The 14,890-nt window shown below is 36.4% G+C and overlaps 1 protein-coding gene across 1 annotated transcript; it reads right to left on the minus strand.

The window, feature by feature from the left end:
- Positions 1-561: 561 nt before the first annotated feature.
- On the minus strand, positions 562-14,055 carry EMC7 (ER membrane protein complex subunit 7). Its single transcript, XM_010981165.3, has 5 exons — positions 13,765-14,055; positions 9,857-9,976; positions 4,596-4,734; positions 3,206-3,286; positions 562-1,036 (listed from the first exon to the last, which is right to left on the minus strand). Exons 1-5 carry the CDS (start codon positions 13,995-13,997, stop codon positions 884-886), a joined length of 726 nt encoding a protein of 241 aa, XP_010979467.1. The 5' UTR covers positions 13,998-14,055; the 3' UTR covers positions 562-883.
- Between the last annotated feature and the right edge of the window lie 835 nt (positions 14,056-14,890).

Raw genomic sequence — 14,890 nt, forward strand, 5'->3', positions numbered from 1 at the left:
GCTACCTCTGCTGTACTACCAACATCACAACACGGAACTCTAAGGTTGATTTTCCATCCTCAGACCACAAGGCTCTCCTACTGCTGCACTTCTTTCCCCGGCCATTCACTCCCTTTTATAATCTGTGCTTCCCCCCTACACAACAAAGCCGACTGAGGACAGGCACTGGATATTATCCATCTCTGTATCTTGCCCTGAATCACAGCACATAGCTGATATACAATAATGTAAAATGAAACCACAGATGGAAACCGCAATTTAAAAATCGGTAACATGTATTCTAATTCATATATCCATACTCTGAAACCAACTGTAAAAATAAAAATTTAAACTACATCAGGAACATGTGTTTCTACTTTAAATATCAGGGAATATAAAATGGCAGGGCAGGACCGAGAATTTTGAAACATCTGATTACACAAAAAACCACGGTGCATGCTGCTCTAAAAATATCACACTTCTTTTTAAACAGAAAGGGGGTCATGTTCAAGCCTCAGATAATGAAAGAAGAAAACTGTCTGGAATAAAAAACATTAAGTGGAAAAAAAAATGACAAAATAATTTTATCTCTGGATTAAGACTTATTTTAATATACATAATGTATAGTACTTCATATAATTTATTAATGTCATTTTCTATAGGACACTGTAATTAATTCAGTAACATCAATATCGACCTCATACAGACGAAGGACGAAAGCTGAGTTTTCTTGTGTACCAAGTACAAAACATGTGCTGAAGAGTTACCACACACAACAGTTATAAGAGATCAACTTTATGGATGACTCAAGTTTACAGTAGTTGCTTCATATGGTTTTCCCTCAAGACTTGGATGTCACCCAGTGTTGCCGTGTTTGTGCAAATGCCATCCCTGGCCTGCCTGACTACCTCCTTTTGCCAGCCCCACTTTTGCCTGTTTTACTGCTGCCACTGCTAGATTTGCCAGATGATTTTGAAGAGAAGAGTCTTGTCATGAACTCAGAAACATCAGGCAATTCATGGTTGGAATTCAGCATATTCATTGACTGCTCCATCTCCTGCAGGAAGACAAAGCACAATGACATGAAAGGCACAGGGATCCTTCAAGCCGTTTAATAACTAACACTTCTATTAAGGAAGGAGATGAATAGAACAAGTAAAAGGTACCAGTTGTGAGCAATGATACCATGTCATCCCCAACAGCACTTCAGAAACCATGCTTCGTGCCTGCTTTACACCACTAAGCATTTTGATCTTAAGTAAATATCCAACAGACGTCGCCTAGGGTTTGATTCAGTTTATGTTTTTATAAAGGGCATTTTCTCTGATAATGGACATATACAATTATATTCCTGCCACTTTACTTTGTTTTTGATAAAAATACTTTCTTATTGTTTTAACAAGTGTTTTCTTACATGCATGCTTTTTTTAGATGCATATAACTAGAACACCAACCTTTAATTATATATCAAGGTATCAGATAACTGTAATAGTTTCTAAGACTTGATTCCTAAGGGCCTTACTAGTAAATCTGTCAACACTGTATGACTTGGGTGACCTCAATTACAGCGTCTAAAGCAAGCAACAAAAATGTTACAAACAGTCCCAGGCAGGACCTCATAAGGCCTCTGGCACTTTTATTTGGAGGCTTTGTCCTCCCCCTTACTTAGCCAACAATCTATAAAGTAATGTCTGCTTCATCTGAATTTCATGTGACATTCCAAAAGTGAACTTAAGATTGTATTAGTTCAGACATGAAAAAAAAAATAGCAAACATTCTATTATCTATCATTTAAAATTCAACTTTTTATTCAATTATAGGCTTGGGTTTTCTCCCCAAAGATAGAATTTATGTATGAGTTTTCAAGGAGAAAGTGCTTTTATAAATAAGGTGAGGAAAAGAAACATTATAAACATAAATATGTTAAAATGCCCTAATAATCAAGAATTAAATGTATATAATAATAGGTCTTGAGTGCCTGCAAAAATATATCAACTCTATTTTTGAAACTGTACAATTCTGAAGCTCTTGAATCAATAAGTTTTTATACTGCTTACCATGTAAAGCACTTTGTAAGGAATGAGCTTTTAATGTGATGTGGCTTCTAATGTTTCCTTCCATTGATATCATACAGAGTTAACTGGCTTAACAGATACAGGATTGTACAGGATGTATACTTCCTGACCAACACTGGGGCAAAGACACCAAAATTTAGCAAAAAGAAATTTTGACATCATTAACACTTTCTTCTTTCGTGAAGCTTTTTCTGCCATTCCAGCTTGGAATAAATGCCTCACCTTCTACAGAACTTAATCACCTACTACCTCGGTAAACACTTTTATTTATACATATCTTATTTTTGCATTTAAAACACACACACACACACACACACACACACACACAAAATCCTCTGATGGTAAGAAAAGGCCTTATAAATCTATCCTATCTCCTACATTTAACTGGACTATGAGCTTGTTGATGACAGGACTGACATATAATCCATTTTTGTATTCCTTGTACCCAGAACCTAAAAATTAATTAATAAATGTTTCTTCAGTGATGAATCAGGTGCAAATGTATCAATACATTAAATACAATGGAAAAACTTGGGACTCGGGAGATATTTGTTGATGGTTTTTTGGTGGAAGAGTGGATGTTTTTTTAAAAACTCTGAAGCTTTTATATGGAAGCCAATATTTAAAAGAGACAAAGTGGTGCCACTAAATTTGAAGCATCTTACTTGGCAACTCCCCTCCCCTTTGCCAAAACAGTTGGTTTTGCAGTAGAGAGTTTGAAAACGACTGTTCTATTTTTCTTCCTTAGTCTATCAAAATTTCTTTTGTGTGTCTGAACACATAAACTAAATGAATACTCCAAAGAGTTTTGTAAAGTAAAGAGATCATAAGAAGCTACCATTTTGTGCAATATTTGGGTTAGGTATACCAGGATTATTATGCATTTCAACTATTTATCAAGTCAGGTACAAGAAGGCAAGTACTAAGCAGAATGTTTTAGCTGTATGAGGAGACCCAAGCTCTTACCAGGCAGAAACAACCAAATTTATCTAGTCCGAAGGAAACAATTAATTAAGTGCCAGGAACATAAGACTGTGTCAACACAACCTGTACATGAATTTGGCTTGGGAATTAGGATAAAGCTGAAAAAACCCAAGCCACTCAGCCACAATGGATGGACCAGGCATCAGAACATGGTTCAGTCATCTTACCCGTCTCATGTCAGGATCACTTGTGTTGACCACCTTGGGCAGAAGCACAAATATCAATAATGGAAGAACCATCATCATAACCTGTGAAAGAAAAATCAGCAAATGTTTTCCCCACTTAACAGTAGAACAAAATCTGCACCTAACAACCAGTGATGAAATTAAATATTGTATATAGAATAAAACTAGCAGCCACCACTTTAATTCTCCTGAATGATCCTGCTCCTGAATATCTGGCTGCTGTAGAGAATGAGAGCCTTACCTGTAAGTGTGTGGACTTGACAGACACCTTTCTTCCTTTCTGTGCTACCTGTCATTCTGCAGTGTACAGTTTACCTAACACAAATAGTTTACACACAGAGCTATCCATTCACTTTCTTTAGTCTGCAGTCTGGCATTGAGATTGCTGATCCTGATGGCCAGCGGGGCTCTCCCTCCAGATGGTTTGTGGGTCTTGGAGAAAACATGATATCTGCCCCCTACCCCCACCAATTAATGTGAAATATAGTGCTAGGCAACTACTATAGCAGACAAGGTTTGTTATTGTTGTTTTGTTTTTTAAATAGCTGACAAGTTTTAAAAAAACAACCTAGGAGCTTGCAGCACTGGATATGTTTCCATGTAATCTCAGAAATGAGAACATGGAAGATATTTCTCAATTAGTTTTGGAGTCTCACTGCTGATTTGTCCCATCCTTTCTATCCTCCTGCTTCTTTATGCCTAACTGCAGGTTTCGGGTACTAATTTATTCCTCTCAAAGGATGTACAACCTGAAACATTCCTGTTTGTGCTATCAGCAAGAAATATGATCAACACTTCGATAATTCTAAGATAATAATTTAACTTTCAAAAACAGCAAAAAAAAAAAAAGTCAACTTATTTCTAAACAATTATGCTTAGTATTTTATATTAGTGAATACCATTAACATCGTTTCATGAAAGTGCCAAATACTTAAATTACCACAGAATAATTTCTCTGTTCACTAGACATTCAAAAAAGAGGGAAAAACCTGACTTGTGCCATCAATAGGGGCAATTTATTAAATGACGGCATATTCATCAGTGGACTAATATGCAGGTAGCTTGAAGGATGAGACTACTAGCTCTGTGTGTGACTTACCACATTCTCATTCTATTTGAATTTTAAACATAAGTATTTATTCAATTTCTGTTGCACACTTCAATGTCAAATCTACCGTGCCATTCTCACTACTATTCTTTTCATTACGCTGTCCCAAAGCTACTATTTTCCTGAAATCCATAAACTATTCACAATAATCCTTTCATCCAACAATCTGACCAGGCTTTCTTTTTCATAAAGGTTAGAAGTTTTCAACTGCCTCGAAATAAATTAGAAATTGGTAAAGATACTTTGTCATAGCTTGATACATACCATTGGGTTCATCAGAAAGTCTGTCCAGCCCCAAGATTCCCTTTTAATAAAGTAAGAAGGTGGGCCTGAAGATTTCATTTGGAGAGGATAGGGCAGTCTGACCACTTCTGATGTTTTGATGTAATTCACATATCTTGCTCTGATAAAGCAACATGAAAAAAACCATCAATAATCCTATTAAAAACATTACTAGTTAAAAGAACTGCTTATAATATATCAGCAATGCCTTATAACTACCTTTAGCTTTTTCCAAAGTGCTTTGGCATCTAAACTTTTGATCTTGAAAATCTGATCAAACATGCAAAATATTTAGCAAAATGTAGAGAAGGAATACTAGGCTTGGAATCAAGAGACTTAGTTTCTAGCTATAGCTCTGTTATGAGTCCTGCAGGGTTAGACCAGTTCTTAACTTTTCTGGCGATACCAAAAGTTCTTAAAAAAAAAAAAAGGTTCTTTTGGAATCCTTCTAACTCTAAAGCTCTTTGATTAATAATACATTATTGGGTACACATAATTTTAAAAGCTATTTTGCAGGAAAAACATGATTTAAGAAAGTCTGGCAACAGTACCATAGGTAATATTACATTTTTACCAGAGGTGCCACTAATTTTAACCACCCACATTCATACATATTCCAGTTTACTTTTTGAAAATTGCTTCCCCTATTTTCTCTATCATTTCCTTCTGGAACAGCTATGAGACACGTGTTAGACCTTTTCATTCTTTACTCCACATCTTATTAAACTTGAACTTTCACAGTGTCCCCTCCTCTATCTGTATTGCTTTTTGGGTAATTTTTTCTGATCTGTCTTCCAATTCATCAAACCTCTGTTCAGTTGCTTAACACATCCATTGATTTTTGAATTCTAAAACCTATATTGATTGTGAAAGTTCAATTTTATTCTTTTTTCAAATATCTATGGTCTATTTTGGTATTATCTTATTTTTAAGGTAAGTATTTTTTTATTTGTTTAAGCATTTCAAATATACTTTAAACCATTTTATAGCCCATATCCAACAATTCTACTATCTAAAGTTCTCGGAGGTCTGATTCATCTGCTGACTCCACGTACATTATTTTCTTTAGTATTTTATAAGTTAGGTAGACATCATGTGTGAGCTTGGATAGAGAGTATCTGCCCACAGAGAAGTTGTTTGTCTCTGCCAGGAGTCCAGGATTATGAACAGGGACCATCCTGTGAGTCATTCAGACTGGAAATTTCTGGATCATGCAGGGAGCAATAAATTCATACCCCAAATTTCAGTGAGGGTGAGACTGTGACTAGCAATTTTCGGGATAGATTTTTCCCTCCAATAGCCAGGGTCAGACTGGGAGTCTGGTCTTTTGGATTTTAGGCCAAGGGTCAAGGGGGGACCAAGTCTTAGATCTAATTCTGACTCCAAGCAAGCCCAAGACTTGCCTCTCACCTATATACTGCTAATAAAATCTATGCCTTTTGGTGACAGTAAAACCCCCGGGGGCAAAGTAGTTTATAGTTTATCCTCTGGGGATTTCATTTACTTTTTTGGGAGCATATACATTTAAAATAATGTTTATCATGTTTTATCCAGCACTTCTAAGATTTTTCATTCTGCCAAAATGTCAGAAATGGAAGTCCACATATATTTGAAACTAACTTATCAGGCATACTTACAAAATATTGGTCAAGAATATTAGTATCATACATGAATCCCACTTTGTACTCTATTCTGTCCCCTCCTAATAATTAAAATGATACGCGCTTTGTGTTTTTTTTTTTAACCTATGCTTCAGGCACCCAATTACCAGGAATGGATCTGAGAATATGAATCCCACTGCTGCAACCAGTCCTTAAATGCTAAAGCAGGAAGTACTCTTTACCAAAGGTAAAAAAGCAAATAAACTTCATATTTAGAAAAATATTTCTATTTGCCTAGACTACTTTATTCAAAATTCAAAGTAAAAAGAATAAGTGAAAATAAATTATAGCTTTTGATCGACAAGTATCCCCTTTTAACAACTCTCATTTCCTCTAGTATTTAGTATTTTAAATATTTTTAAAAAAACTTTTAAACCTATATATAGTGTACATGGCAATCTACATACCCTCCCTCCATCTCCAACCTTGCAATTCTAAAATATATAAAAAGTCCTAAGTCCTCTACAGTTTAGATTTTAACATAGTAGAATTTTACCTATTTTTTTAAATTTTATGCCTATAAAAAGACATGAGAAAGTCAACAGCTAATGAAGTTCGATTATTCTGAAACAATCCATTTACTCCATTAAAAAATATTTCTAAACATATTTGCAAGGTATTACCAAGCTTCACTCTTGCTCTGAATAGCCAATAGCAAGAAATATTAGAATCTGGATAAAGTAGAATATTCTAAGACAACAATTTAAAAAATAGGAGGAAAAGAATTATCAAAGAAATACAAATCAAAACTACAATGAAATATCACCTCACACTGGTCAGAATGGCCATTGTTAAAAGAGTTCACGAACAATAAATGCTGGAGAGGGTGTGGAGAAAAGGGAGCCTTCTTACACTGTTGATGGGAATATAATTTGGTGCAGCCACTATGGAGAACAGTCTGGAGATTTCTTAAAAAACTAAAAACAGACTTACCATATGATTCAGCAATCCCAATTCTGGGCATATAGCCAGAGAAAACTCTAACTCAAAAAGACACATGCACCCCAATGTTCATAATAGCACTACTTACAACTGCCAAGACATGGAAGCAACCTAAATGTTCACTGACAGATGACTGGATAAAGAAGATGTGGAATATATACAATGGAATACTACTCAGTTATAAAAAATAATAACATAATACCATTTGCAGCAACATGGATGGCCCTAGAGATCATCATACTAAGAAAAACAGAAAGAGAAAGCATATCCTACTATATGATATCACTTATATGTGGAATCTTATAAAAATGACACAAATAAACTTCCTTACAAAACAGAAAGATACACAGACATAGAAACTAACTTATGGTTACCAAAGGGGAAAGGGGTGGTGGGTAGGGATAAAGTAGGAGTTTGGGATTTGCAGATACAAAGTACTATACATATTTTCAGTGTCATTATGGTAACAGTTTTAATAATAATACCAAGAATTTAAATTATCACAGAATAACTGTCTCTGCTGACTACACATTCTCAAAGAGGAAAAAGATTTGCATTTCTCTGATAATTAGTGATAGTGAGCATTTTTTCATGTGCCTATTAGCTATTGTATGTCTTCATTGGAGAAATGTTTGTTTAGGCCTTCTGCCCATTTTTGGATTGGGTTGTTTGTCTTTTTGTTACTGAGTTGTATGAGCTGTTTGTAACTCTAATTAAAAAAGAAACAGGAACCCCAATGTTCACCACAGCACTATTTACAACAGCCATGACATAGAAGCAACCTAAATGTCTACTGACAGATGAACGGATAAACAAGTTGTGGTATATATACTCAGCCATAAAAAAAAGAATAAAATAATGCCATTTGCAGTAACATGGATGGACCTGGAGATCATCATTCTAAGTGAAGTAAGCCAGAAAGAGAAAAAAAAACCATGTGCTATCACTCATATGTGGAATCTAAAAAAAAAAAAATCACAAATGAACTTATTTACAAAACAGAGACAGACTCATAGACAGAGAAAACAAATTGATGGTTACCAGAGGAGGAAGAGGGTAGGGAGGGATAAAATGGGAGTATGGGATTTGTAGATACTAACTACTATATATAAAATAGATAAACAATAATGTCCTACTATATAACACAGGGAACTATACTCAATACCTTGTAATGCCTATAATGAAAAAGAATATGAAAAGAAGTCAGTCTATCTATCTATCTATCTATCTATCTATCTATCTATCTATCTATGAATCACTATGCTATACATCAGAAATTAACACAACATTGTAAGTTGACTATACTTCAATTTAAAAAAAAGAGGAAAAAGAAAACTCTACATGTCCATCAACAGAAATTGACATCAGTGGACTAATATGCAGCTGATATAAATGGTGAGACGTTATATATATGACTTACTATTTTAACTATAGAATACTTACATATTACACATTAAAAACTTTCAATGACCAAAAAAAAAACCCCAAAGGAACAAGGGAAACATTTTAGGAGTAAACATTAACTCAAACATAAATATTATGGTAGTAATAGAACATCTCTCTCTTATGTCAGCTCTATTTGGGGTCTCTAAAAATCAACCTAAATATGCCAGGTACAGAACAAAAAGGTCAGCAGTGAAATATAGCTCCTCCAACCCCCTCAACTATTTTTGTCTTTTCATGACCTCTTCTTGATTACTGAAACATGGAGGAATTCTGTGATAGCTCAAACGAAAAAGAGACACTACCAATTAAAATTGTTTCATATCTGTCAATTACACCTCAAGAAAGCAAGCAGGCAAGGAAGAAAACTGCTTCCTATGCTTCCTGGTCAGATTAGACCAAAGAGAGCACTACTGGCATGAGACAATTAAAAAATAAACAAATAAATAAATTGGGGTTATAACAGCAGAAGGCTGAATCTGAACACTGGACCTCTACACAACTGATTCTAACTTCAAACAGGTTTGTGGTATTCCAGAGTCACAGCCTGAATTAGTCCAAAATTCTTCTCACCTTGACTTCAAAGTATATGTTCATCTGCTTAGAAATTCTGAAACTTTTTCTTAGTCTGCCAGCCTCTAATACTGTACTTTTCTTTTTCTCATTTTGATCCTCACTTTTAGATAAACTCCACAATGTTATCTATTGTTTTCCAAAGAAATACTCAATTTCCATTACACATTAAATATTCTAGAAAGGAAGAAATACAGAAATTTCTAGATCAACATACTTTTATATAGGCACTAAGAGGTTTCACCAAAGTATCCCAATGAAAAACAGATGATGAATACTTTCAACTTAGAAAAATTAAACTACTTCCCACTTTAATAATAGCATTTCAATGATAACTTTCACAGTGCCTTTGCTCCCATAGTAAGAAAACGTACTTCTCTTCCATATAATCATATTAAGAGCTTTAAAATAAATTCTAAGCCAGAGCAGGAGGAAGTTCAACTTTACAATATTACCAATGTTCAGATTAAAACAATAGAAGGATGTTATAAGTGTTTTTAAAAAAAGGTCTGTAGTTTAAATGAGAAGCTTTTCAACTTTAACTATAAATTCTAAAAGGAATACATAATGAGGTAGGTATTCAGTAGCCTAGCCTTTGGTAAAAATTAAATCAGTTGTCCTCACCTCATTTTTCCCTTTGAAGTGATATCCACTCGGACGGGATCAAACCTGTAAGCGGGAGATATAACTTCCACTACATAAGATCCAGAAGGTATATCATGAACCACAAAACTCCCATCTGTCCTGCAAAAATGAAAATCATATTTAGTCACTTCCAATCAACAGCTTATTCTTTTCTTATGTTTTAAATCATCTGTTAACTACTGCCTACTGTATAGCACAGGGAACTATATTCACTATCTTGTAATAATCTGTAACAGAAAAGAATCTGAAAAAGGACAGATTTATATATATATACACACACATATATATATAACTGAATTACTTTGCTGTACACCTAAAACACTGTAAATCAACTATACTTCAATTTTTTAATGAAATAAATAAATACATCATCTGTTAACTCCCAAACCAACACCCTCCAAATGACATCCAGAGTAATTAGCAAAAAGACAAAAAACAAAAACTGGCAAGAGTTGTCCCACACTTCAGCTTCCATAATTATACTGCATGGGTTCTGAAAATACCCCAGACCATTCCACAGAGCAAAGAACTCTGACCTTGAAAGTACTTCTTTTCCTTCTGCAGGAGAGGTGACAGGTGACAGGAGCACAATTCCAATTCTACAGCCATGTCTTTATTCAAGGGAATAATATGCTCCATTCCTACAATATCAGGGTTCGAATTTTGCCAGTCCCCTCCAACAATTTATTTAAAAATGGCTTTTTCCCCCTAGTTTTAACTTGCATTTTGTTTTCTTCTTTACAAAAAGGTAATAAAGTACCATTTGCTCCATTTGTTACAAATAGTTCCCATCTACTTTAACCAAAGTTAAAACTTCTTTTTGGATATGTAGAAGTTTAAAATTTTTAATGTAGTTGAAAACATCCACCTTTCCCTTACTGATTTTTTCTAAACCTTCTCAACTTAGAAAACCATCCCATATGATAATTTCACATTCACAAATCAAAATCAATTAGTTTTGCTATATGAGAAACTACTATTCTGAGGAAAAAGAAGTTTGTTTCAGGAGACCAAATGGTTCTAAAAGGACTGTCTTTACCAGAGAATTGCCAGTCTCATAACAACGTTAAAATAGTGCTCCATAAATCATTAGGCTCTTTCGCATTGCTCTTTCTGCCACATCCCCAATATTTACTAAAAAGTAAGAGGAAAAGGTGTTCCTTGCTACTTCAAAATACACTGAACTGAAACAGAATTGAAATGGCAACATCAAGTTAACTTATTCCTGGACTGGATGTCTTCTGTTTGCCCCTCAGATCGCTCCCCACCCTTCTCTCACAGACAGGAGGAAGTGAAGAAAATAAGTTTAGTGTGTTTTTCCTGTGGCTCTCTCCCTGAGAGGCCACCTCTGACTGTGTCAAGGGGCACAGCTCCTCTCAAGGCAGTTCCTTCCTCCCTCCTAGGTTCCTGTAACCTTTACTTCCCCTCCTCCCTTCAGGCTTAGAGGTGATATAACCTTGGGCTTGTAAACTCTAGGGTGCTGCATCATCTGGTTGTTTTCCTACACCATGACTACCCTGTTTAATCTTTTCATTAAACTTTCTTTTAGTTATTCTAATTTGAGTGTCACTTTTGTTTCTTGATGAGACCCTAAGTGGACAAATTTCAAAACATTTTTCTAGATCCAGAAAGAGAATTAAATTAATCACTGTGCAAAACAAACAACAGCTAATAACCTAAAGAAAAAGCAAATATATTCTTCATTCTAAGGTAAATATTTAACTTTAAAAGATAACATAGACATTTTATAATGAAATTTGAAAATTTAATAATGAAAATTTGGTTTTTACAATGTACTCTACAATATGTAGACACTATTGGATCTTGATGTGAAATAATTACTTAAGAGCATTTTTGAGGTAAGTGGGGAAACAAATACGGACTGGGTATTAGATGATATTATGGCACTGTTACCTACCTTGCTGAATCAATAATGGTTTGGTAGGGTTTTTTTAAGCCCTTATCTTTCATAGATACATAATAGTGTTTTAAAAGTGAAATTGTACTGTTTAAGATTAAATTTAAATATTCCAGAAACAAATTAATGAGCTGTAGAGGAGACATGAAATCAAACAGTAGATTGTGATGGGTTCCTAAGCTATTCTGTTTATGTTTCCTGTAATTCCCCATAATAAAAAGTTCAAAAATTATAGTGCATAATCTTACATATGGAACATAAAGTACATAATTCCCCCAAATTGAGAACTACCTAAATGTCCCCAAACAGAACTAGTTAAATAAATTACAGTTTATATATACACAGTGGTGAGAGCAAGTGGCATGAGGAGTCCTCAGTTGAAACTCCCCCGCAGTTCCTTTGGCCGAGTCCCAAACCACCTCCAACAAGCATAAATCTAAGTCAAAATGGCATGCTAGTTACAGACAACAGGTACAAGACAAAATTCCTCTCTCTCTTCCAACAAGACTACCACCATAAGCTCTTCATATTAATTCTCAATTAACCTCTCTACACACAAATGAAAGAACATGAAATGGTATCACAAGCTGCTCACAAATTATTAATGAAAAAAAGCAGGTTACAAAGTACTGTATATTGTATTTTATTATTAAAAACAGGTCATATGATTCCAAAAAAGATACAATAAAATGTTAGGGGCTGGTATCTCTACTTTCTTGTTTTGCTTTTCTTTGATAAACATATTAATTATATATTATTTTCAAACAAAAATAATAAATGCTGTTTTAAAAAACTATATACTGAAGAAGAAAAAAAAGAGAGGTCAAACAGTTCATTATGGCTAATTTTCCAAAGCTTGAGAGCTTTATCGTTAAAACATCATTTATTAGGGTAAACCCTAAAGAATGCCTTAATGCCAGATTTTAATGATAAACAGTACTTTAAAAATGGATATAAGCTTCCTGTCATTATTAATCTGAGGTTGAAATTCTCATTCAAAGGCACCCAGATAATCTGAATATTTGCAAATCAGATTTCGAATTAAATATCCGCATTTAAATTGTCTGGTTTTCAGACACCACTTGCTGGTATACAAGCCCAAGAGAAACACTTCCTTTCCCAAATATTTTCAATTCGCAGTTTCATTTTCCAAGCAGCGATGGAAAGATTTAAAACATCATACGTGTGCCTAGACACTGAAAAGCAGGCTGCTGCAAAACTAGACTGCTAATAAATCCACTCTCTTTTAACAGAGACTCAAATTCCGTTTCTACTAGTAGCTAGAAAGGACAGAAGCGTGTACGCACCGTAGAGAAACCCTAGTCTCGCATAAATGACAAATGTGATGCTACAAATCCCTCGATGAATCCAAGTACAAAAAAAACAAAAAAAAAAAAAACAAAAAAAAAACAATCCCACATCCAGGCAAAAAACGTGCTTTGATTAGGGACTTCAGGGCCCATTAATTTTAGAAGCAGCAACATTAGCCTCCCAGTCTACGTCATCACTAGAAGCCCTGTGGGCTTTGAGAATTCCCACTTGCTTAGCATCTTTCTACACAACACGAAGCTACCGAAAGACTGAAATGAATGCAAAATGAGGCCAGATTCCAGGGAAGCCAGATGAGTCGCAAAGGAAAGAATTCCGCAAAAGAAAAATACGGGGTCCAACTGTCCCCAGAGCCCAGGAATGGTGGTCCCTAACCAGAACCAAAATGGAGTTGAATGGTAAGTGACTTCACTGCTCCAGCCCTAGGGCGAGCACCTGCCATCCACATTTTTGAGGTACAGGGCTGGGAAGGGGAAAGCGTCTGACTGCTTCGCTAGGTCTTCAGGCGCAGACCGCTAGCGGCACCCGCCCCTTCACCCTCGCAGAGCAACGTCCTCAGGTCTTGACACTCAACTCCCTTAGGGGGAATTCCCTTCCAGCTTCCACCCCAACCACTTTCGCCTGCCCTCAGGATGCTCACTTAAGGAAGCCGACGTGCTCTTCTCCGTCTACCAGCACTCGGGCGGCCGAGATCCAGTCCTGGGGCTTCACCCCAGGAACAACCGCACGCCCCTCAATCTTGAAGCGATCTCCTATGCCGACCCCACTCCCTCCTGACCCCTCCCCAGTAGCCCCAGACACCTCCGAGCTCTGGGCATCCCCTGATAGCAGCAGCAGCAGGACGGAAAGTAAGCCCCACAGAGAGGCCGCCATGACAGCTCTCGGCGGTCAGGCCGGCAGCCTCGGAAACCCTCCCCGTCTCTAGCCGCCGCCGCCCGATGTCGTCATCCCTGCGCGCCGGGCTCGGCGCGAGCTGTGGGCTCAAACCCGAGCGCAGCAGTCTTTGGCCAATCAACTTGCGAGGCGGAAGTGTGGCAGCGAACTCGGCGCTCTCCGGGTCGGAGGTCGGTGTGGGGAGCGCCGCTTAAGGGGGCCGCCGACAAAGCGAAAGTGGTGAAGCGTGGGTTTCTGTGGCCATCGGCGAGACGGAGGATCTCACGGGGGTAAAAGATGATTAAGACTGAGAGGGACTAAGGCTCTGAAGTAGTGTCTGCAAATGAGGCTCCGACTTCAGTAAAAAAAACAAGTCCAGAAAAGAGCGTTTAAAAAACTTCTAGACTAACGATTTAATATACTGTACAAGCATAATGGAAAATGCACTTGCCCTTTATGTCTTTTTCATTAAAGACTTGATCTCCTTGAAATAAAAAATTAAAAATTAAACACTTCTAGAGATTCCCCAAGACGTGTAAGATGAAAAGTCTTCCGTTTGTCTGTTTAATGGAAATAATATCTCTGCATGGAAAAATAGCTGGAAAAAAAACGTAAACTATTTAGTAAGGATTGCCTCTGGTGAAAAGGATAAGAGTTGGAGGGCATTTATCTGCTTTTATTTATCTACATTACACCATTCGTCCAGTTTTGGTTGCTTTACCGTGATGAGTGGGGAAAACCTGTCAATGTTGATAATGGGGGCTAAGCCAACATTTAAGAGACCATCCGCTCCAGTCCTTTCATTTCCTGATGATAGAAAGGAAAGTGCCTTGCCCAGGGTTTCTGTTGGCCTTAGACTTGACCACTCTTAGAGTTCGCCTCCCAGAGAGGAG

This window comes from Camelus dromedarius, chromosome 5, assembly GCF_036321535.1.
Source record: "Camelus dromedarius isolate mCamDro1 chromosome 5, mCamDro1.pat, whole genome shotgun sequence".
NCBI classification, from domain to species: domain Eukaryota; kingdom Metazoa; phylum Chordata; class Mammalia; order Artiodactyla; family Camelidae; genus Camelus; species Camelus dromedarius.

Coding starts and splice junctions, on each gene's coding strand:
- EMC7 (XM_010981165.3), bottom strand. CDS start 13,997: ATGGCGGCCTCTCTGTGGGGCTTACTTTCCGTCCTGCTGCTGCTGCTA. Junction 4,735..9,856: donor ACTTCAAAGGGAAAAATGAG/GTGAGGACAACT, acceptor TTGCTTTATCAG/AGCAAGATATGTGAATTACA. Junction 3,287..4,595: donor ACTTTCTGATGAACCCAATG/GTATGTATCAAG, acceptor TTTCTTTCACAG/GTTATGATGATGGTTCTTCC.